This window comes from Aedes albopictus, chromosome 2 (genome assembly GCF_035046485.1).
Source record: "Aedes albopictus strain Foshan chromosome 2, AalbF5, whole genome shotgun sequence".
NCBI lineage: Eukaryota > Metazoa > Arthropoda > Insecta > Diptera > Culicidae > Aedes > Aedes albopictus.
The window spans coordinates 515012904-515039022 of NC_085137.1; the positions used below are offsets into that span (position 1 = coordinate 515012904).

The 26119-nt window shown below is 38.2% G+C and overlaps 1 protein-coding gene across 1 annotated transcript in view; it reads left to right on the forward strand.

Moving 5' to 3' along the window:
• The window catches only part of LOC109411464 (rho GTPase-activating protein 68F), a 114427-nt gene that overhangs the window by 10814 nt on the left and 77494 nt on the right, over nucleotides 1-26119 (forward strand). Inside the window, exon 2 of the mRNA XM_029870196.2 lies at nucleotides 2310-3070. Within this exon, the coding sequence (XP_029726056.1) occupies nucleotides 3016-3070 (55 nt within the window). The 5' untranslated portion in view covers nucleotides 2310-3015. The remainder of the gene's footprint in view (nucleotides 1-2309; nucleotides 3071-26119) is intronic.

Consider the following 26119-nt stretch of genomic DNA (forward strand, 5'->3'; position numbering starts at 1 on the left):
TCTCATTTGATATGTAACTGTCCAGTTTTTGCGCAACTGTGTTTCCGAGTACTCGGTAAACACTTATTAAGTGAAACTGACTTAAGAATCCTAAATCTTCAGGACGTTCTGTTGTTCTTCACCTGCTGTGGTAAAGAGCCATAGACTCTCTTTACGCTCTATGCGTTATTACAGTGCCCTTTTCAGGGCGCTATTTAAAACCATTGTGATACGCTTATGCGTTAAAGCCATCTGCAAGAGTATCTTTTCTTATTTTCCTATCTGTTTCTATCCCCACCTCAATCCTCATTTTCTTTCAGGTAGATGAAATAGGCTTTTGTTATGGCGATGGTACAAATGTCCAAAATGGAGGATAACGTGCCTCTGGAGTGGGCCTTTTGATACCATCCAATGCGATTTTCTCTTCGGATTATTCCGGAAAATACGACCAATATTCGGACGATCTCTCGGTGTATTTCGGTGAAGGACGACTAGGACTAGCATCTAAAACAACAAAAACAAGCAAACATGATTTGCTAAATTATTAGCCGAAGAGAAAATCGATGAAGAAAAATCGATCATTGTAGATACGCCCGTATGATACTAAGCGCGAGATCTGCTCTAAAGTGTGACTTCCTATTCAATTTACTGTCAAATATTACTCCGACGAACTGGACTGTACTCGAAAGTTTTTGTAGTGTCAGCTAGAAGCCTCCACTCGGTAAGATAAGTAAACCCACTGGATGGGTTGATAGAGAGAATGAGTAGCGTATCGTGGAGATGAACCAGCCTCGGGTTGAAAATCTCCATAATAAAGCTAACAATAGTAATAGACGGTATAGTTAAGCTGTAATGTTACAAGATATATATGAGTAGCTATGTGACCACCAACGAACTCAGTCGGCTTGTGTTTAATCTCTGATAAAACCTTTGATTACCTGAAAATAACAGTTTTAAAGATATGTCTATGTCTTTTAATTTAACTTTGTTATAGAACAGTTGTTTCTTTTTGTAACATTTAACATTTGATTCCTTGTGGGCATCCTTTCATTGTTCCAACACATATAGAGGAGTTTCCAAAATTTTTCTGGTATCTTCCTTTTGACTAAAATTTTATTAAACCAATCAACAAACAGCAGCACATTTATTGAAAACACGTTTTATCATAACCGTTGCTATTAAATTGTGAGATGAATTATGAAAAGTTCCCTCAATAGCAAGAGAAGCAGGAAGTTACTGTTACTGATTATTTACTCTCTTGGTATGCGAACTGGTGTGTTTGTTCAGTTTTATCAATAACAAACATATGGTGATTTTATGTGCTCTTCGATAATATTTTCCATAGTTTGCGGCAGTAGAGACTACTAAACAGCTGATTGGCCTGAAGGATTTTGGTAGTGTTTTATCCTTTTTTTGGCCTTGGGAATGAAAGTCACTCGAACATATCGCCATTCTACTGGAATGTAACTTAAAGATTGGCTAGCATTTTTGTAGTAGTATTCCATCCCTACGAGGTGATTCGAAGGGCGCACAATGAGTCAATCGCCCATTCAACTTTCTTCTCAGTAAATAGTCCTTTTCAATTGAGTAGGTTGAACGTTGTTGAAGTTGCTGCATCCTGCTCTTGCCCATTTGTTGACGAATAGGTGAAAGTAGGATACAGCAACTTCAACATTGTTCAACCTACTTCATTGAACAGGACTAATATTTGTTTCTCCACCATCGATCCTGTCTGTTAAATCCAACCGTTTCGTTCAGTATTTCATGATCGACCATACGTCCTGATTTCGTTAACACTAACACCATTTTCTGACACAGTTGTCAATGGTATTCTGTTGAAATGATTATTTAGGATCCTTTGCGAGGATATGTTTGCAACCTCGCGGTTTCCGGAGTATTTTTTATGTTTTCAGACATATGCACCAGTTAATCCTTTTTATCTTCTAATTTATTTATTGTAATAAGTAAGGGATCCCACTGTTGTGTTCGTTTAGCCTTAGCCCAGTTAAACATTTTCGGGTTTTGTGTCGAAATTGCGATAATCGATTATTCCCTCATAGAACAGCTCAGCTCGTGGAGCATTTCTGAGTAGTTCATTCAATGCTTTCTAATTTGGTTCCAGTTCTTTTAAGCTTGCTTCATATTCTGTGCATGAGTCTGAGTTTGTTTTAAAATTTAAATGGCTCCCGTTCTTATCCTTGTACAGTTTGGCTCGCAGTACGATGCGCTGAAATTCACTTATTAATGAAATTAAATAGAAGGGGATTAGTGTTAAATCTTTTTAAAACCCTTACTAAAATTGTTTTTTTTTTTCTACTCATTCATTCTAGTTCGTTTCGCGTGAGGCGATACCCATTGCCAGGAGAGGTGTTCTGCTGCCTTCCGATAAGGAAAGAAAAGCCACGGTGAAAATCTCAAGGGCGTAAGTTGCTGAACAAGGCGCGCTCGCTAGCTAGTTTAGTTAGTTAGTTACTTGGTTGGTTGGTGACGAAAGCGAAAGTGCGTTTCTCCTTCGTCCAGTGGCCCTGCAGCAGGAGTACCTACCTACAGTGTGCGTGTGTTATCGAATGAAGGCAGGAAGTGCTTGGTGAAAATGAATTAATTGCATATAAAATACACACGGAGGGAATTTGCATACCGCGCGCCGCATACTAATTAAAGTGAAGAGAAAAAGTTCAGGTCCAGCGAGGGTAACGTTTGTGTAGTTAACTGGTGATGATAAGAGTGATAACCTAGCGACGACGACGACGTGGCGCGCATTTAACGTGGATGCTTCTCGCTTCAGCGTGAAACGAGAATACACATCTGTGGTGTGTTTCTGTTATATTTTCGAGCATTGCCGCCGTCATTATTGCGAACCGGAGCTGCGAAGGATTTTCAGTATGTGGTGGTGGCTGAGATAGACAGACAGCCGCGAAACATAAACAAACTGTCGACATTTGCGCAGATACAGGCAAGTGAGCGTTCTGAACGCACCAAAACGATCAATTCCGCCTGCAAACCTTTCTGTATTCCCGGCAGCCAAGGCAAACTACAATGGAAACCTTTGAGCAGAAAAATAAGATGAACCATCTGCCGACAAAATTTTCAGGTGAGTTCAAGTTCAGATCAGATTGTAAAAAAATGCATCCTTTTGTTTGTAGATAGGTATAATGGCCTTCAAAAAGGTTCTTTCTTATTTTGGTAGTAAGCGTTGATGAAACAATCGTTTGACATTGCGACGTTGGACAGAAAATAACTAGGGTGCCTGTACCAATTATGGCACTATCTAAGGAAAACTATCTGTACAACAATAACAAGAAGATCAACGAATGCCATCAATATGTTCAAAGATAGCTTAGTTTCTATACTGCACAAAAAAAAAAATATAGAAACGGAGCCAAAACTACTTTTAGTATTTATTACAGCGTGTGTCAATGATAGGAACCCTGTACCAGTTATGGCTACATTTTTTAACTTCGGTTCCTTTTCGCACTATTTGCATGCATTTCTTATGGGAATTTAAGAAAAATGATTTATTTCTACCCTCTTTTAGCAAAATGTGGAGTTTAAATGAGTGCTATCTATCTTTTGTGAACGTGATCTGTTGTTCACAATTTTTTTTATTGTTGATTTACATCGTCAAAAAGTGAAAATCAACTATGGCGAAGCCATAATTGGTACACTATTTGGGCTATCGTATAAATAAACTTTCAAATTACAATTACAATTACAACACCAGCAAAAAATCAATTCAATGTTCCAGGTTCGAATCTCATTGTGGGCACGATTTTTGTTATTCGGATACGAAAACATTTTCGAGAGAATTTGATGAGAGACACGAGTTAAGCTCAAGCCGATTGAAACCTGGAATTATTTTCAAGAACATACAAACACAAAAGATAGTATATAGTAATATAATATTTTTTTTAGGAAAAATCTAAAAAATATGAATTTTTTGTGTTAATCAGTGTCGGTCTACTTTCAGTAGGTACCGTAAAACGGGGTAACTTTGATAGTTTTTCAGCGAATTTTTAAAATATTTTTCATGTAGCAGTATTTTCCCTCATTTTATATTTTTACTGCCTGTGATCGCATATCAGTCCCATATTTGCTGGATTTCCTATTCATTTGGGATAGTTATGCGATCATAGGCAGTTTAAAACTAGTACTGGGGTATCAGTTATTAATTGCAATTGATAGATTCGAAAATTTAAAATATTTTGGGCGACTTTTAGTTTTCCATATGAGCGGGAATCAGATTTTCATTTTGGGGTAACTTTGATAGTGCCCTGAAAAACACATCAAAATAATCTGAAATATTAGGTGTGAAACATATCAGATAAAATTTTCATATCAAAACATTGTTTTTCGACTTAATTCTACATATAAAAATAAGTTTGTGGAGTATTGAGTCAAAAACACAATGAATTTAGCTATCAAAAATCATTATCTACACTCCCGATCAAAAGTTTGGGTCACTCCCTCAAAAACATGTCCTATTTTTAGGCCCATATCTCCGCTAATTTGCGTCCAGTTTCCAAACCCTGGGTTTCATTCATTCAAAAGATAATACGTCAAAGAAACTTTGAACATGGTTTAAAAAAAACTTTTTCAAAAAAAAATGTATGTAAACTTGACCCAAAATTGCCAAATTAAAACAAAAATGAATATAAACTTACGGCAGTGTCGCTGGAAATGGGGTCGACCAAATTTTAAGATGAGAGCGGTAATATAACCTATTTTATATTAGCTTTCAACTGCTTTTTACCTAGGGGAACTTACGTATTTTCGGCAGTTTTGTTCTCTTCGTCATGAGGGGGTTTTTGAAACCTGTAGATCTCAGAGTTGGCCTCAAATCCTTCCCAACCAAGCTGAGTTATATGCCCAAACTTCAGGCAATTCGGCCCACAAAAACCCCACATGACGAAGAGAACAAACCTGCCGATAATACCCTTCGTCACCCTAACTTGGCTAAAAAATCAAGGAAAAAAGTTATTAAGTAAATTAACTCTTCATGTCATCGACCAAAAGTTTGGGGTCACCCCTCAATATGATGAATAAGCCAAAAGTTTGGGGTCACTATCGTAAAACATGGAAAAGTGATTTGGTGATATCTTCGTCATCTATAGTTCAATTTTAATTCTCTCATCTTAAAATTTGGTCGACCCAATTTCCAGCGACACTGTCGTAAGTTTATATTCATTTTTTAGAAAATTTGTCAACTTTTCGTTAAGTTTACATACATTTTTTTTTGAAAAAGTTTCTTTAAAATCATGTTCAAAGTTTCTTTGACTTATCTTTTGAATGAAACCTAGGGTTTTGAAATCGGACGCAAATTGGCGGAGATATGGGCTTAAAAAATTACATGTTTTTGAGGGGGTGACCCCAAACTTTTGATCGGGAGTGTATGTAAAAATAATTGTTTAACGGTATATCAACATATGAATAAATGAATCATGGTGAGTTTTTTTTTTGGGTAGTTTTTGAATGTTTTATTAACAAATTTTGAATAACACAGATTCATTTACAATAAATTACAAGGGCATTGTATACTTTTAGGCGTTAATCGATGTATCCAGCTTTTTACGCTGTAGTGAGGGGTGATTCATTTTTGACGGATCTTGCCGACAGCCCTTGCAGCATCACAGTTGCTGATAATTTCAGTTAATTGCTCCAGATTTGTCAAAAATTTTCACCTGATGTTACCATTGTTACCAGCAAAACAAATACAATGCGGCATCCTTAAAAAATGGTTGCAGTATTGAAAGAATTGCTTGAAGATTCCCGGAACGGATTTGGTGGGGAAATTTTTAGTAGGATTCTTGGATGGAAATGGTGGAAAGGCCCCAAAAATAAACTCCAGAAAATTTCTACTCCTCTTCATGGAGATTCTTTCGGATCGGGAGCATTAGGAGTTACTTCTTGGGATTACCTCCAGATGTTAAATTGTTTGAGGTTCTATTGGTTCATAAGGATTGGAAAAAAATACCACAGAATTCTCGGAATGATCTGCTTTAGAATTCCGCAAGGGAAACTACTTAAGGTTTCTAGGAAGGAAATAGTCTTGGAAATATAGTAAACTAGTTCAGTGGGAATTTCAGATTCCTTCAGAAGTTCGCTATGGAGATTCCATCTGGAATTCCCACCAGATATTTCCCATGATATTCGACCGGAGATTTATCCAGTAATTCCCTCCGGGAACTCCCCCAGAAAGTCCAACCGATGATTTCCCCAGGAAGTCTAATCAGGGATTGGTGCAGGAATTCCCTCCCGATTCCCTTAGTGGGACTTCCTGGAGCAATTATCTGTGGAAATTCGTGAAGCTATCCTCGGTGAGAATTCCCGATGTAATCCTATACGGACACCTATACGACCCACAACCCGGTGACAAAGAGGAGTAAATCCGTAGCTACAGACGGAAATTGAAGAAAAGTCCATGTTTCGGAAGAGAACCTGCTCAAATAGGAAGCGAAGGTATTCCAGATTCGCAGAGTGACTCCGTGCCAAACAGAACAGCTGGGAATCCCGCGTGTAACCCTAGTCAGTGAAGCGAAACCACACCAAGATCATGAGGACAAAGTGAAGGTGTTCTGCATATTACAACTCGTGCAATTCCGGCAAAGTTGGGACTGGGACGATCGGGCAGCAGCAAGGCACCAGACAGCATCATCACGGCCCCCGCACTGATACCATACACTAATTAGGGCCATATGAACGATAGGAATGTCGTAATAAAATACTTTAATCGTAATCCATTGTTTTTCGTCGTCTTACGAAGCCTCGGCGGTAAAAGTGAACCAGGAGTCTACAGTTTAAGGTGGCGGGCAACGATCACAAATCTAAAACGAAACAAATGTTATTTACTAGCCGGAAAAGTTCATGGTGAAAATGTTTGACAATTCGGGAGCAATGAACTGAAATTTTCGACTACTGTGTTGCTGCATGGACTGTCGGCAAGATCCGTCAAAAAGAATCACCCCTCATCAAGCGTAAAAAGCTGGATGGAGATTTGTGTCTCATTTTACAAAATTGCTTCCATTTCGTAAAAACACAATTCGTTAAGAGATTCAAGGCCAGGTTTGAAATCTACTATGATGAATAAGAGTCCATTTATTGAAAAAATCGTTGAAACGAAGTCATATTGCAAATTGTTAGATGGGGTTGACAAATGACAAAAATATCAACAATTTTTATTTTTTGTACATGTATATAAACTAGGTTTTAATGAAAATACGTCTATGATAAACTTTCATATGTATAGTTTTGCTCTCCGTTTGCCTTTTCCTTAACTGATTGAAGAAATCATAGTTATAAGATAAACAATACAATGCCTGTCACACTATCAAAGCTATTATTTATTTATTTATTATTAATTTATTCATCTGACCTAGCTGGTCTTAATGAATATATGGGACAGGGAAAAGCCGAATTGAGTGAATTGTTCTCAAAACTTTATCAAAGATACCCCGTTTTACGGTATTCAAAAAGTGGCTCTGATTACTGTGATATGGACAGTATACTAATGTTCCAAGTTTTCTACTGACCATCTTACAACCCGTTTCTTCAGCATATCAAAAAGAAACACAATGAGTAGAGCCCAACGTTGATTCTTCTTTCAATTGTCGTAAGTCATTGCTTCTTTGTTTCCCGCAATTAATTTATGACTATACTCGATGACATCTTTCCCCTTGCCTTCCGGGACGCGGTTGTTCTAATGCCGCGGCAAATGGATTGTTTAATGGTTAACTTTATACTATTGCGAAATGTAGCACGCCCCCTCGCACCAGCTATTATTACCCATCGCCCCAACTCGTCGCCGTTTCAAAGCCGGTTTGGACAGATTTTCCTGGACTTTCTGTAGAGCTCGCACAGGGCATACTGGTGGCTGAGATGGGGTAATTAACCTATTGTTGTTTTTAATTTCCTTTTATCGCTTTACACGCTGTTCAATAGGTGGTAGATAGGTAGCAGTGTAACCCACGAGCACATAAGATCTTAACGCTGCTATGGTAACTGAACCATAAACTCCATAGCTCCATCGTCGTCACCCACAACCAGTGCTGAAAATTTCATTCCGTCAAATCTAAATTCAATCAACTACAGTTTTAGAAGCTAAACCTGAGAATATGGTATATGAAAAACTTGTGCGGCTAGACCAGTTCTGCAAGAAAGTCACGGAAAAACTGCTATTTTTTCGAATATTTAAGGTAAATGTCACGGACTACCTGTGAAAAATGCCAAATGATATTCACGGTGAATATCATTTGGCATTTTTCGAAGGTAGCCCGTGACATTTACCTTAAATATTCAAAAAATAGCAGTTTTTCCGTGACTTTCTTGCAGAACTGGTCTAGCCGCACAAGTTTTTCATGTACCATATTCTCAGGTTCAGCTTCTAAAATGAGCTGTAGGTGATTGAATTTAGATTTGACGAAATGAATTTTTCAACACTGCCCACAACACAACGTCATAATGGTGTATCATAAATTCCTCTCACCGGGCATGATCTTTACTGTCTTCGACTTGATTTTGATGAATTTTAATGAGCGTTGATCTTTCTTCCACTTCCTGCCTCTCCAACGATTTACTGCTACTCATTGTGCGCTTTAACGTAGCTCATATGCTGAAGGAGCAGTGGTGGACATTTTATAACTTAACGTTGTGTACTTTCCGGTATGTCACTTCTTTATTGTTGTCGGTGGTGCATGGGCTCCAAGTGTGAAGTGAGTGAATGAATCAGATAATTACATTGGAGGTCGAGGTTATACCGTCGTTTTCAAAGACATACTTGACGATAAGTGGCTTCAGAGTCTTATAGAATAAACTATGCATACTTTCACTTGTGCATATACACAACTGTATTGATGAAGTTTCTAATACTTACGCGACAACGAACAAATTTGCATCTGAACAGCATCCGGCAAGATCAGTCGGAAAGTGCTATGCATCAACAAACAGCAAAAAACTAGTTTTTCAAGATTCCTCATCGGGAGCGATTTCAGTAAATACCTTTTTCTCTTTCTCGATGATTATGGCCGAGGTCGTCTGGTTTACATTCAGAGAATGCCACTTATTGATCATTTATAGACCGTGCTAAAAATGTGGACGAGCTGCGCCAAAATCCCAAAAATCAAAAAGGAATTTCGCCATAAACTTTAAAAACATGCAAATGCTGTTTGTATGACAGACTGACAACACTCCCCCTGGACGTTGGTGCGATGAGCTCCAGCGCTTCCGCCCGACCACTTGATTTCTTTGGCAGGAACTGCAGTCACCGTACTCGTCCGTCGGTAGTTTCATTAAGTTGACGACTTTCCTGATGAATTTCTGCTTTCCTGTGGTCCCGGTTTGGTTGGTTCGGTAGGTTGAATCCGTACCAACCTGGAGCCTAATGCGACGATTATGATGGTGTGGTTTGCTGTGGCGTGACGCCACGTTATGTCGCCTGTCTGACTTGTCTGTCAGTCGGGAGGGAACCACAGTAACAGGTGAGCTAAACGAGCCCGAACGGCTTGTGCGAGACTTTGTGGTAGGTCAATGACCTTCTGAAAACTAAGAAATATTACGATTCAAATACGAATTCTCTAATTACAGAAATCTAGCATATTTTCAGGCAAGCCGACGATTCAGATAACATACTGAAAATTCCATGTGGATGCGGATGAACATGGATGATAAAATCCATCTAGTAATCCCGCCACAATGATTTTTCAAAGAATTCCGTCAGAACTTCTTTAGAAATACCTCTTGGAATGCATCCCAAGATTTCTCACGAGATTCCTTTCCTATTGTTTAGCGCCATTTTTTTGTAGTCCTTTTAAAATTTCTAACGAAGATTCTCCGGATTCCTACCATCAGTTTTCTAAGATTAAAACTAGTCTTTCTGAGATTCTTCCTTGTGAACCTTCCGAGATTTTTCCTTGTCAATGTTCCAGGATTCCTGAATTCCGACCCATTATTCTCGAAATTATTCACGAGGATCCTATAGAATGTCGCTGTGGAATATCTTCTAGAAGTTTACCCAGTATTGCTCCCCGAGTCCCTTGCGGTATTCCTCCGATGAAATTTTCGTGGGGTTTCTACCATAATTCATCTAGAGATCTGTAACGATATATTGCAAATGTTATCGCGGAGCTTCTCTTTGGGTTTCTCTCAGGGTTTTTTTTTTAGATTTACGCGACTCTTCCGGTGTTCTTCTTGCGACTTCCCTTGGAGATCTTCCCGGGATTTCTTCCAGAGTTGCCACAGAAGATATTCCTGGGATTTCTGATAGACCTTCTCCAATATTTTTAAGGTGTTTTTCAGGAATTTTCTGCAGGAGTTCCTCCTGGGATTTCTTCCAAAGCTTCTCCTGGAATTTCTTCATGAGTTTTCTTCTACAGCTTTTTGGTTTGGTTTCTCCCTGCATTTATACAGGATCTGGTATATTTTTTAAAGGTTCTTGGGGTTTTTGAGATTTCTCTTCGGTTTCTCCGGGGATTTTTCTCTGCAAATTGCTTTCGTTTTTGGTTGTGGGATTCCTCTCATTTTTTTCTAAATTCACCCTGGACTTTCTCCTATTTTTTCCGGACTGCTTCCTTCTGCTGGAACGTTTGCTGATATTTCTCATGCAGATCTTCACGTGACTTCTGTAAACTTTTTCTCGTAGTTTTTTACCGCATTTCTTGCAATGATCGACCTGATGTTATTTTTACAGCTTTCACGGGATTATTTATAAAGCTTTTTTTGGAACCCGGTAAGTCCTACCAGAAATTGTCCCGAGATTCAGGATGCTCCTTTTGAGATTAATATTCCCTGAAATTCCTGAAAAAAAATCCCGGAGAAATATTGGAAGTAGCCTGACGAGAAACTACACAAAAACTTATTGGAAACTGCTTTCCAGAGAAACTTCAGCAGAAATGCTGAAAAAAACTTGTACATCACGGATAACTTCTGGGAGTAATTCCGGGAGGATTTTTAGAAAATTCGAGGAGTAATTCTGAAAACTGCTAAGAGAAATCCCAGGATGAACTATATGCGAAGTCCTGCGAGGAAATCCGAGAGAAATATCAGAAATATGATAGAAAGTATCAAGTTTCTCATAATTGTTTCGACTTTTGTTTTTATTTTTATTTGCGTGTATTTTAACTTAGGCTTTCTACACTGAGGATAATGCAACTCCGAAAATCATACGAATCAACTATGTTTTTTTGCCACAAGAATTTCTTGCGAAAATCATAGTTACGAACTATGACTTTGGATTCAAAGCGCCAACTATTATTGTCATACTGTTACTGTATAAATTTCATAACACTAACGTATGAAAATCATACCGATAGCGTATAAAAATTGAAACTATGTCTTATGATTATCATACATATTTTTATGAAATATTTTGCATAAATTTTAAAAAAATCGCAACCTGGAATCGTCAAGGTTGGCGAGTGCGTTCTTTACTCATACGCCCATCGACGCTTCGGGAATTGAAGTGTTAAGATCCAATAAAAACTTTTGTTGTGGTTTAGCAATGGAGTTTCATAACACATCTTATGATTTTCATACGAAGCTTCTTATGAGATTTTTCATACGATAAGTCTTATGGATTTCGCTTTTCAATGTATGAACACCATATGAGAACTATGAAATGATGAAAAAAAAATAAAAATAACTGATTCAAGATGTAAACTATGAAAAACATACGAACAGTATCTTCAGTGTACACTTTGCGACTTTTGTGATAATTTGACTTATTTCGTTTAACTCTTGTGCAGCAGAAGACGCGACTCTGTCATGAACTCAAGCGAACGTTTACGCACGTTAGCCGCTGTGATGTCGTATGCGTAATTCGACAGTGATAAAAACGAATTTGGGCCGAGTCTAAATGGGTGCAAATGTCGCAATACATTAAATTTAAAAAAGGAGCAATTTGTCTAATTTTGAAGAGCTCACCCACACCACCCCTCCAACTACGTCAGAAGTTGGCGCCTATGCCGACAGAAACTCCATCAGCGACCCCGCGAAGAAACTCTAGTAGAAATCCTAGGAACAACTCTTAGAAATCTCGAAAGAACATTGAACTATTTATCGGAACGGAAGATATTTAAAATATATTTTTTAACACATTACCATTATGCATCTGTGATCCGATTGTTGAACACTGACATAACGCACACTGTTAGCATGACTGCCAGATTTTATTTTACACCTTTCCTAATCATGCATTTCAAGGGGTTTCAAGGGCGTTTCACTGATATTTCAGGAGTGCTCTAGAGGGTTTCAGGTACGTTCCAGGGGTTTTTAAGGCATCTTTAGGGTGTTCCAAGGGGATTCAGAAGCGATCCAGAAATTTCAAGAGCGTTCCAGAGGTGTTCAAAGAGATTGAGGAGGTTCCAGGGGCTACCAGAAGTATTCCAGGGGCTTTCAAAAACGTTATTTCCTTTGATAATTTTTGCATTTAGTCATATCTAAAACGATTTCAGTCTACCAGACCCCTTCAAATGAAATGCGACTCCTTGTCACATTTGGGTTCTAGACTTCCGATACAAATGTTCTATTTTTTTCTTAAAAAATGGAATTTGAGGTGACACGGGACGCCGTGTTATTTTCCGTATCAATTTGCCTCGCGATTCTGAAGATGGTAATCTCGATTTCTATCGCACTGAAGATGCAGAAAAACAATCAGCATATGCACTGCAAGTGAGCATACAAAATGAAAAGTTTTTGTTGCAAAATATGCAGTAGAATCTAAGATTACCATCTTAGTAGCATAAGAGCAATGGCGGATATTTCCTCGACCGTTCCGTTCGCCCTTAAGGGAATTAAAATTCAATGGGAAGTATAAGAAATAGGTGGACCCAGACGTTCACTGGATATTTTTCAACTAAAGTGGAATTATGTACGGAAAATAAATAAAAACAAAAGTTTCAGTACTAACTAACTAAAATATCGGAAAGATCCTTAGCCGATTCTTGTTTTGTTTTCGACGAAGATTGCAAAGATTGCAAAGTTATCGGCAGAATTCAGCGATTTGTTGAAATTTATTGGATAGATTATGAGCATTTTCCCTTAAATGTTTTATTGATATAAAAAAATGTCTGTTAAATTATAAATCTTTAGAAATTCTTCCGGAAAAAAAACCTTGAAAATTCAGGAAATTTCATTGTCTTATGTCACTGCCATTTCAAGCCCCAAAGTTTTAGAAAAGCCAATTCCCAATGGAGCATGAAGCTCAAAGATCACTTCTGGACAGATAACAAAAAAAGTAATTTCCGCGAACAGAAAAGAACACGCTGCTATACAGAACCTGAAGCTAAAAGAAAGAGACATGTATCTTCAAGAAGAGATCTAAAGATCTAAAGATCGGAAAAAAATGAATGAAAGCTGAAAGCTATCAAACATTTCTCATATGTCCTTGTAGATTAGGCCTGTCCACCTTTTCAAAAATGTTTACTGATTCTCAAGTCCACCCCCATATTTTGATTGGCATCCTAAAAGAAGTAACTGGTCAAAATTTCAGCCAAATCCATTGAAATTAAAAGGTGCATCAAATCAATTTTGTGTTTTTCGACTATTTTTGAACTTCAAAAAATCATAACTACACTTAAACTTATCAATACATAATTCTTTTGGCAGAAAAAGAAAGCTAAATTTGTTTGCTACAACTTCTCCAAACGACGTGTGCCAATAAAATTGAAGGAAACATGTGTAATTATCACATTTGTGATCAGAAGAACCTTAAAAAGTTGATTTTTTGATAGATTTCGTTCTGGAACGCCCTAATATACAGTATCGGACAATAAAAATGCACCAAAGCCGTTTTCCCATACAAACTAGTCAACTTTGGATTGCCATATCTCAGTTATGTCTCAACCGATTGTTTTCATTTCTCTGTGACGAACTACAAAACACTTCAATTTTCAAAAACTATTGAAAAAGTTCAGTGATAACTATTGATACAAAAGTTACAGATAGGTTGAATTTTGACAATAAAAATGCACCAAGACAAAAAAAATATGTAACCATAAAAGCAGAAGTCAAATCACTATAGTGTCTTCAGCAAATATGTTTCTTGTGTGATGACCAATAAATTTGCTGAAGACACTATAGCTATCTGACTTCAGCATTTTCGGCAACACATGTTTTTGTCTTGGTGCATTTTTATTGTCAAAATTCAATCTATCTGAAACTTTTGTATCAATAGTTATCACTGAACTTTTTCAATAGTTTTTGAAAATTGAAATGTTTTGTAGTTCGTCACAGAAAAATGAAAACAATCGGTTGAGACATAACTGAGATATGGCAATCCAAAGTTGATTAGTTTGTATGGGTAAACGGCTTTGGTGCATTTTTATTGTCCGATACTGTACGTAATAAGTTTGATCTTTGACACCAATGCTGTAGGAGTTGAGCAAAAATTACTAAAATTCGGGAAAGCCAAATGTGGCCTAAAAACTAGCTTTTTGGAGGCAATCACGCTGTGGCGCGAAATTCTACTGAACGTAGTAGCTTTGCTTCCTTGTTGTTTGACAGGTGTTGGCTGTTGTGATGACAGGTGTTGGCTATCATATCAGTGCTGACGCGATGCCACTTTTTGCGCGCCAAAGCGTGATTGCACCCGAAAATCTAGTTTTTAGGACACATTTGGCTTTCGCGAATTTTAGTAATTTTTGGTCAACTCCTACAGCATTGTTGTCAAAGAAGTAAATAATCAAAAAACATTGGAGAATATGTTGCCGTACAGAAAAACTTGTAGTTAGAAGACACAGAATGTTGCTAATTGACAAATTGAGGGATGATTTTTTGAAAAAAATCGCGTTCTGGTGGGATTCGAACCCACGACCCCGTATTCGCTAGACCGGTGCTTTAACCAACTAAGCCACAGAACAGGTGATAATTCTGCGGAATAGAAAGCCAAACTGAACCCGAGCCCTCACCATGAACATTCACTTTTTCAAGAACCATCTACAGTACTTTTTCGATTATATCACGAATGAAAAAAAATTTCGCGTGATATATTGGAGCGTGATATAATTGAAACATTTTTTTTCTAACGTATTTTTTAATCGGCAGACACTCACATACCAAAAAATGCTTACAAAAAGCGAACAAAACATCAAGTCTTATGCCTTTATGCTTATTATTATTATTATAACTAGTATTATTCTTGTAATGATTTTTTATCTAGAAACTATATACATACATTTTATGCTTGCCACCCAACGACCTCCTTCTACGCATAATAACAATCAAGTGCATAATTGTTCATAATGCAACTCATTTCGGTTCATGATGAATAAAATGCAATTATTTGATCCACAGCCGGTGTTTCCACGGTAAGATTTTGGGAAACGATGACGTTTGGTGTGCTTGATTTAACATTTAAACGTTTGTATCGTTAAAAATGTTATATGTATGCAACTTGTATCAACACTCGATTTTCACAGCTCTCATTATATTCATTAAACTCGGAAAGTCCCGATGTATAAGTGTGCTACTTGTGCTTTAAAAAGCATAATTTTTCAACACGTTGCATGAATTGTTATATATCTAGGCAGCATTTCAAGAAAATACGCGTAATATACAAATTTGATCATCCGTTGAATCTGAATTATAGAGTGATGTTGCGCTATCCTAAGCCAGATAGGACCGTAACAGTTTTGTCAAAAATAACTAAATTCAGACCGAACTCGATCCGGAAACGAGATTTGAAACTTCCTATACATATATCTGGCAAGCTTTATGCTGCGTAAAGCTGAAATTTTAATTCAGTTAAAGTTGCACTATAGTATGTATACATTCTGTTTATTTGGTGGATATTTTAAAAGCGTTAAAAGGCGGCATCCGATAATTGAGCTTCATCCTGCTCCAAATAAGAAATAAAGAATGCTCTATCATCCACAACCATATGAAAAGTTCGCACATTTCTGAATCGAGATCATCAATGTAATTACACAATTTTGAAGCAATTTTGTGATAAGTTTGCAGTTATATATCATCAACATACTACATACAACAAATTTGTAGGATATTTGATTTTTTTATGCGTTTTGTTCAAGATGTATCTCTTTTGATAACTTTAATGGCGCTGGACAGAAAAAAATCCTAATTTATAGGTGAGGAAACATTTATAAAATAAGCGAAGAACAAAAAAAAAACGATAATATCTACTTTTTGTTCAATAGTTATGTTGTAGAGACTGTTAGGTGCGAACTTTTGATCCGCCTTACTCTACTAATGTGAAAGTATCATACTTCATGACGATTCATTTGTCTTGCCTTGTTTGGAATATGTGCTTTCTCTCGATTATCATAACGTGATATAATCGAAAAAAATACCGTGCTAGAATCGAGAGTGATATAATGGAGCGTGATTAAATAGAACCGTGACAAAATCGAAAAACCACTGTATCTCTCTTTCGGCTTAGATGATAATTACACATGTTTCCTTCAATTTTATTGGCACATGTTGTTCGGAGAAGTTGTAGCAAACAAGTATAGCTTTCAATTTCTGCCGAAAGAATTAAGTTTTGACAAGTTTTAGTGTAGTTATGATTTTTTGAAGTTCAAAAATAGTCGAAAAACACAAAATTTTTTTGATGCACCTCTTAATTTCAATGGATTTGGCTGAAATTTTGTCTAGTTACTTCTTTTAGGATGCCAATAAAAATGTGGGGGTGGACTTGAGAATCAGAGAAAATTTTTGAAAAGGTGGACAGGCCTATTGTAGATGTTTCTGAGGTAGTACGTCTACTTGCAGTTTTCGGAACTCGACTCGTCAAGTACGAAATACTGGAGATGACCTTACAGTTGAGGTCGAAATACGTATCTATCATAGGATGCAAACATATAGTTGGCATTAAACGGAACATTATTCAATTCGATTTTCTGTTTTTGCTGTATATAATGTTGAACATGATGATATTGATGTGTGACTGGGTCCATTTATGAGTTGCCGTTTACCGATGTCCAAGTATCCGGGTCCGTTAGAGTTCTAGCACAGACACCCTTACCTTCTACCCTAACCCTCTACCCTAACCCTCTACTCTACCCTTACCCTCTACCCTACCCTCTACCCTACCCTCTACCCTAACCCTCTACCCTAGCCTTTGCCCTAGCCCTCTACCCTAACCCTCTACCCTACCCTCTACCCTAACCCTCTACCGTACCCTCTACCGTACCCTCTACCGTACCCTCTACCCTACCCTCTACCTTAGCTCTCTACCCTATCCTCTACCCTAGCCCTCTACCCTGCACTCTACCCTAACCCTCTACCCTACCCTCTACCCTAACCCTCTACCCTACCCTCTACCCTAACCCTCTACCCTACCCTCTACCCTACCCTCTACCCTACCCTCTACCTTAGCCCTCTACCCAACCCTCTACCCTAGCCCTCTACCCTAACCCTCTACCCTACCCTCTACTCTACCCTCTACCCTACCCTCTACCCTAACCCTCTATCCTACCCTCTACCCTACCCTCTTCCCTACCCTCTACCCTAACCCTCTACCCTACCCTCTACCCTAACCCTCTACCCTACCCTCTACCTTAGCCCTCTACCCTACCCTCGACCCTACTCTTTACCCTAACCCCCTACCCTACCCTCTACCCTAACCCTCTACCCTACCCTCTACCCTAACCCTCTACCCTAACCCTCTACCCTAACCTCTACCCTACCCTCTACCCTACCCTCTACCCTAGCCCTTTACCCTACCCTCTACCCTAACCCTCTACTCTACCCTCTACCCTAGCCATCTACCCTACCTCTACCCTAACCCTCTACCGTACCCTCTACCCTACCCTCTACCTTAGCTCTCTACCCTATCCTCTACCCTAGCCCTCTACCCTGCCCTCTACCCTAACCCTCTATCCTAACCCTCTACCCTACCCTCTACCATACGCTCTACCCTAACCCTCTACCCTTGGTCATCATCTCAATACCAAGCACTTTTACCAACTTGCATGCAAGCATTACAGACAGAAGGACAGACAGACAGATAGATGGTTCTAAGATTGCCCAAAATGAGTCTACGTAGTTTATGGACAGCGCCTTAGATGTCTCGAGGAAGATCATCAATAGTTCCCATAGTTCACTTTAGGACCTTTAGGGCTCAGAAGAGGGTCAGTGTCGGGGAGAAGGGCAACTGACGAAAAAATTCAAGTGCAGGGAATCGAATGTATGACCATCCGCTAATGAAGTGAACGTGTGACCAATACATCATGAGCTTCGGCATTTAAAGATTCTAGTTGGTCTCCTTAGAATGCCGTTCCAATACTTGGTCCAGCTAAGTTTTCTCTTTGAACACTACTACTGTGATTACTGTGGTAGAGCAATCAAGCGACAGTCATGAAGATTCTCTACTTTCAGGAAAACCTAAGAAGTTTCTATTACTAAATGGTCCTAATCTGTTCCGGAAATCGAACCCAGGAGCTCTGCTGTTGCTGCTGAATACGCGCTCGTTAATAATGCTTCGACTGTATAGGCCCCGAATCATGTTTAGTGTCTAAAACTGGGAATAGAGTGATTGCGCACAAGAACAAAAGAAAGCCCGCCTACAGATAAAACACGTGTGGCACGTGCGTAAGTACTCTGGAGAGCAATAATATGCATCTAACTGAATAAATCAACCAGCGTTCGTATAAAACTTCAAAGTCGGCAACGATAAAGGTGTTAATTTATCACGTTTACTTGTTAGATGCGAGAAAGACGAGGGCCGGTCGGTAGCAATATAGGACTTGAAATGTGGAATAACAGTGTAAGTGTAAGCTACATGCCATGTCAATGATACTCTTAACTTATTGTCTGCGGTTGAGTCGGGGAATGAGAAAATTCACTAGGGAACGAAGAAGAAAGAAGGTATGCATTACAGATTACATTTGATTGCTTGCTAGAGACAAACGAATGGCCTGCCACTACTTTTGACTGAGAATAATATACTTTATACTTGTTTTTTTTTTTTTCAAAGTTTGGAAAACTGTGTTTGCATGTACATATTTGTGTAGATCATACTCTTCAATCATAACTGCTAAAACATCAGTGATGATACTATTTTGTTTTTGAAGTAAATAATTCAGAAAGTTACCTAGTAATTTGAAGAATAATCAAAGTACAATGTTTATCTTAAGTCTAAAACGGTAACAGTCCAGTGTCAAGACTTCACGCCTAATAAAGTATCCTAATATGCATGTATAACTTGTTGATGAGTCATCTCTTAACATGAATCACGTTGTAAAGCCTGAAGCGCCACTACCAGCAGCAGGAGCCAGTCAACGATTCGGAACCACTTTTTCGATTCCCCCTTAGATTAAACAAAATTGCATTTGGGTTGTATTCAAATTTCGCCCAAAACCGTCCACGACTGATTCGATAAACATCACAACCATCAGTGAGAGGTACCGATGCGATGGTATGGTGGCCGGAGACTTAATCTTTGGACTGGCACGCGCCGTTGGCAGCTTAATGGATACCACTTCAAAATTCATTCATCATATTTCAATGAGTTTCTCCCCGTTCCAATCACACTAACGGGGTTTTCGTTCATGAGCGTGGTTCACCTTTTTTCCGAAGGCGAAGGTGATGGTGATTGGTGCCACCATCCAACGTCACTGCTGTACAACAGCGCGATATTCCTTTTAGCTGCTGGAGGTGAGTGAGTGCCGTTCTCGATTATGACATCATCACCTCGTCGTCAGCTGAGGACGAGGACCTATTGAGGGTCGAACTTGAACCGATCTTGATTGTTGAGCTCATCACAATTATTCAGCATATAGCTACCTACCTACAAACGTGTTTCTGTTCTGAGCTTGACAAGACCCAACACCGATGTCAATTATTCACAGGTCCGGGTGAACGTATATGTTTGCCTGTATTTGTCGATAAAAATATGTAAACAAACCGATCAGCTGATCGCGACGTCACGTTCGCCAGAAAATTTGTTCGCAGCTTCTGGAATGTGACGTCACCTTCGGCAACTTCGTGCGATTTCGGCTTGCCGAAGTTGACATGACACGACTACTACTTCAGAATTATCATATCACAAACACCACTTTTCCCGATGGGCCTAACCTGGTGAAATTTAGAACATTGACCCAACACACTATTTGGGTCTAATCGGAAAACGATTGGAATCGACGGCTATGGGAAATCACATACACTAGATTAGGTATACCTAGAGGTTTTCAGCTACGAATTGAAAAGCAATCGCTCGAGACCAGCAGCTGGTCGAAAATGTGTTTGTTGTACATATCTAGAAATGTATATGTTTGTTCACGCTAGGAATGTGAAAAGCGAAGAAAACTAATGTTTGCACATAAATTGAAGAATGATTGATGCTAATGGAGTCACATGCTTGTGACTGAATTGCACTTTCGACTGGGGTGAACATGGAAGTTAAGCTCGACAAACGTTGGACAACAACTTAGACGACATCATTGGCTTTGTATGGTATCAATATGACGGATTAACAATTTGATTGAAACTTTGTTATAGAGCTATACACAACTTATTGTAGACTTTAATAATAAATAGTAAGAAAACATTTGATGTCAATTTCACTTGTATGCATGATCGAAAGCTCAATGAGCACAGAATGAGCTATCTTCATGCTATTCGGTAGTTGATGTCAATTCACTTGTATGCATGATTGAAAGCTCAATGAGCACAGAATGAGCTATCTTCATGCTATTTGGTAGTTGCGGTAGAAATTAATTATTACAAAGCATCAATATAACACGACACATAGAACCTTACAAATGTACAAATAAAAGACATCACAAATAGACACAGGACAACACAGACATAAATGTGCTCTGTTATCCAGATGCATAACACCTTCCGATCGCAGGATGACGAGGTTTCATAATTTTTCAAGGTCCATCAGTCATCCTGGAATGTGTTTTAGTTGGCAGTTCGCCTTTTAGTTCACAGTTTTTATTGCTGTGTTCATAGCTTGGTTTTGTCTATGAGAACTAATCCTAATTGGGCATCCCGTTTCGGGTTTCATCACTAGAGTTCTATGACTTAAAGTCTGTGCCAGGGAAAGGTTTACGTCTCTAGTACTTAATCGTGGCCCGAAGTGGCCTGAATGTTGGCAATCGCAGTAGGATTGCACTTCATGGGCCTCTATTCTACCAGAACCCTATAAATGTTAATTAATACAAGGGGAATATTAACATGTACACAAAGATCGCACGAATATTAAACTTTGAACACATTAAACAATTATTCTGTCTTATTAATGTAACAAATATTTATACCCGTAACAAGTGTTGCTAAAATAACGTTTGGGATTAACGACTTTTTTTCTACGTGTGAGAGTTGGTCGAAACAAGCATCACATTGTATACCTGGTTACATCCTAACAATCGCTAGAAAACGGTAGGAATGTTAGTTTAACGTCAACGTGAGAAGATACAGGGCATCCAAATTATGCTCCATAGACGTTAAGGAAAAGGATTTTGTATTAGTAGGGTGGGGTTGTTATGAGGAGTTCTATTAGATAGTCTAGAGCGCAGTTGACATTTGATGGATGGTTTACACTTGGGTTTACAGAACTGTTGAATGAACTTACATTGTACAGTATATTAGTATGCAAAAAAAACATACACAAGTTTGAAGGGGAAAAAAATAACAGAAATCGTTTGAAGTAAAAGTCAAAACATAAAAATAAAACTCTAACATTAAAAAAAAACACATCAAGTTGTAATCATGGGAGCATTTAGGCAGGAAAATAGCAAGATTAAAACTTGATGTGGTAAATCTTACACCGAACGCACCGTTCTGAGGTGATCTACTCACGTTACGGGTTGGAAGATTTTTGACTGGGAATCATTAAGCACACAAACGATTTTTTGATACAATCAGTATTTAAATTTACTGATAAACATCAAAATACATGATTTATGCAATATATTGCGTATTAACAATCAATAGCTTAAGCATTGTAGATCAACTACTATTACTTGCATGCAACATTAAGAGGCTGGCTCTCTCAATTAAATTTCAATCATCTCGAAACAATAATGACAATGTCTCAACAATTAATATTTGCCAAATTCATCATGTTATTATCTCTACAAGTGGAGACAAAGGATAAATTCCGCGCCTTCTTTGTTTTTTTTATTTTGTATCTCTTTTATCCAACAATTCCGGAGAAATTCGCGAAAAGGTCGTAACTGACAAAATGTACACAATTTAAGTGATTATAAGAGTGAAAATGTGCTAAATTTTCCTACTAAATACTCACAAAATTTCCTTGATATCACTTTTCTAACTATTGAAAATCACGAGTTAAGTGGAAGGCGTAATTCCATTCTGTGTCGCACCAAACAAAACAAGAATTAGGGCTTCCACTCCTGGTGTATTTGTTTACAAAAGTAACTGAAACTGAAATCACAACGTAAACACGGCGATAGTGAAAGGCGAATCTGAAATCAAAACATAAACACGGCGAAATCCTGTCAAAATCAAAAACAAGGCGAATAGTAAAAGGCGATTCTGAAATTGATATCGATTCAAGCCGCATAGTATTTGACATTATCGGGCATCAATTCGGGCTTAATAAAATAAATGCAATTTTTAGTGCAAAAAATTAACAAATTCGTGCTGTTTAATTAGAAAATCAAGAAAATGTGTCAGAATTGTGTCATTTAAGCTTGTTAATGTTGAATTACTCTGAATAATTCCTAGATAGGAATTGAAATTGTATCAGAAAAGATCGGTTGTTGTTTTTGCAATGTTATTGCTTTGTTAGTTACGCCCTATTCGCGAATTGCTCCGGAATTCTTTTCTCTGGACTGGGTTGTATATTGTATGGCAGATATCGGACCTAACTTAAAATGGACATAATTTCAAAACAAAATTTCACTAAAAAATGGTTTCTGCAAAAATGGAAAACATTTTCCACCTCAAAAAAATTCAGAAGATACCTTGATCCATACTCTACATGTGCACGAAAACCGATTTTGAAAATATTGCTTCGTTATTTAATAAAAAAAATTAAAAACCAAAAAAATGAGAATGCTTCCAGTTTCGCCTTAATGACTTGCAATAAAAAATCAACAAAATAGCATATTTTGTAATATAAAATGAGGTTACATTTGAGAATTGTGACATGCTGAAGCAAATCAAGCCCTTTTTTGCTGTGTTGTTTAAGGACAAGGTATTTGCAGTACATAGCTCAAAATTTCTAGAGCACCCTTTTTTAGAACCGTTGAACGGATTTGGATAAAAATGCATCACGCTAATTGTTCAGTGGTTGTCAACAGCGTGATGCATTTTAATCCAAATCCGTTCAACGGTTCTAAAAACGGTGCTCTAGAAATTTTGAGCAATGTACTCCAAATACCTTGTCCTTAAGGTGAAACGTCAATAAATCCCATTTCAATTTAGCATACAAACTTTAGAGGCAAAAAATTTACGTATGAAGCATTGAATCAAGCTGCAATTGTTTATCCTGGCTTTGCTCTCTAGCAAAAAGAGTCAGATTATCCAAATCAGGCACATTTGTTTATTAGTGCTCTTGAAAACGTGAGTTGGGATCCAAGATGGCCGTTGTAGCATCCATATTGGTGTTCTCTGATGTTTCTCCTTAATAAAAAGTCGGATGCTGATGTCGGTGACCTGACAGAGCAGGGAGCGATATTTGGAAGCAAGAGTAGCCGAAAACGAATCTACCGCGAAAAGAAGAAAGAGCATGAAGAAAATGTAATTGCTCAGGCGCGAGATGGCATGGAACAGAATGATATGCAGAGGTTTTACAAAACTGTCAATAGCGTGCGGAGAAAAACAGCGCCTTCTTCCGTCATGTGCAACTACCGTGCTGGAAACTTGATGACAGACAAAACAATGGTGGCTACCAAGGGAAGAGAGCACTTCGAGGAATAATTGTTGGACGGTGGTAATAGAAGAGCGTCAGACAGAACTCAAATCATCGACGATAGACAGGCTGTGGAGTGTGGAACCTCCAACGCTAGACAAGGTCAAGAAAGTCATTAGATGACTAAAGAAGAGCAAGACTGCTAAGAAGGACAAGCCTCTCAAGCACGGTAGTGAGCAGCTGTATCAACTCTTACAACTCGTATTTGAGGATATGGAAATAGGAAGTACTGCTTGCTAGTTGATTGGATGGTGTAATTTGCTCTCTATACAAAAAACGGCATCGACTGCAGTGCTCAAATTACAGAAGAATAACACTTCTCAATTCAGTGTACACAACTTTCCTGAAGTCTGTTTCACAGGCTGATCCCGATTGAGGAGTCCTTCATCGGCGAATATCAACCGGGTTATTGGTGATGGCCGATCAACGACGGATCAGATATTTACTCTGCGACAGTTTCACGATAAATTTCGGGAGTACAACTTGCAGACTCATCATCTGTTTAATAATTTCAATGCTGCGATTCAGTGAAGAGAAACGAGTTATGGCAGATTATGATGGTTTTCCAACAGTACGGATTAGACTGATGCGTGCGATGCTTGACGGATGGAAATCAAGTATACGGATTGCGGATGAAATTTCGTCATCGTTCGTAACCTTAGTCGGACTGAAGCAGGACGATACTCGCTCGAACTTATTGTTCAACATATCACTGGAATTTTCAGCGTAAAAAGCGTGTGTAGTCCTAGTGGCTCTGCTTCAAAAAGTTCATTTTCGTAGGGTAACTTCTGTATAGGTTACCTTGTGAACCCAGTTTTGCTTCTTTCATTATAAATTAAGTGTGGTTCCTCGAGCATGCTTTCAGAATAGCGTTACCAGTATGTTCAATCTTTCCTTATGGATGCCTTCAAGCAAGCTATTGTCTTCAGCTTCTTTTCGCTGATATTCGGCAGTATTGCTACGATGATTATATCATGTGAAGTAGCTCAAATTTTAATTTGAGAGGTTTCAGTTTGATGGAATGCTTTGGTAATACAGTTCATGGATAACTTAACATAGAACTGCACTGCATGAGCAGAATTTGTCATGAGTTGGCATGTGTCAGATGATGAGTCTCCATTTGACCTTCTTTGCACATTTGAGTTTTCCTTCGCAAACTTTGCGTATTCAGGCGTCCCTACTCAGCAAACTAGGGAACCTGTACTAATTGGTTGCGACCAATTGGATGACTCGCTTTCATTGCCACTCCAAGAGAGTTTTCTTGTGGTTTTGTTACTACAACGCCCTCCATTGTGGTATACCATAACTATTGCTTAAAAAATAAGCTTGTCCTTTGCGGTCTGTGCGGACCGCAAGAGGTATTCCTGAATGGAACTCTGATCTGTTCAAGTTCAAAATATCTTCGGATAAACCAGTCTTTTGTATAGCTACAAATCTCTAGCTTCTTCCCCGCGGATTGTATCTATAGAATCGATTTAGTGAGCACTAAAAAGCTCTGCTCACTTGAAATTTCCAGGAGCAAATGGGGCTTTGCCCTATTTTTCTCCAGAGGGATTTGAGTATTTCAAACATGTTTTGAACTCTTGTAGTTTTCTGTTGGATATTTTCATGGCATGAAATTACTCAATAGAACCTAGAACAGGTGCGTGCGTTGTATAAAGAAGGAATAAGTTCCAGATTTGTCTGATTACCTCGTTCTTTCTGAATTGCTTGAAACCCATTATCGATTATAACACCTGTGATGTTCGTCTGGCTGACATGCTTATTTATGTGAACTCACATGCCATCCAATTTGGGATACCCACAGTGACTCTTTTGCACAAAGTTGTATATGTTTTCAACAAAGCACTCGCTTAAACGTAGTTTTTGCTTGGGTGATTTCCTAAATATTGAGGATGCTTTCGATGAGGCACGTGTCAATTTCATATTGAAAGTCGCATGACGTCACAAGCTACCTCCAATGAGCTATAGCCCTGATAAAAAAGATCATAGAGATACAACAGAATGTATTGTTACAATACGCTGAAATGAATGGTAGTTTCCATTTATTCAATTGTTTAAAACGATAGAGTAACAACAGACTCTATTGTTTTCCACCATAGCATGTATTGTAAATGTCACTTTTACAATAGAAAATGGGGGTTGTTATGTATCTTTACCATAAAAAAAATCCTAATTTTCTGGAGCAAATTGAGTCAACAACCATACAATTTATAGTGTTTTTATTATTGAAATCTCTAGTGCCATAGATTTTATTGTTCACGTATTGTAGTTTCAGTAGAGCATTTTCAGCAGGAAAATAAGTAC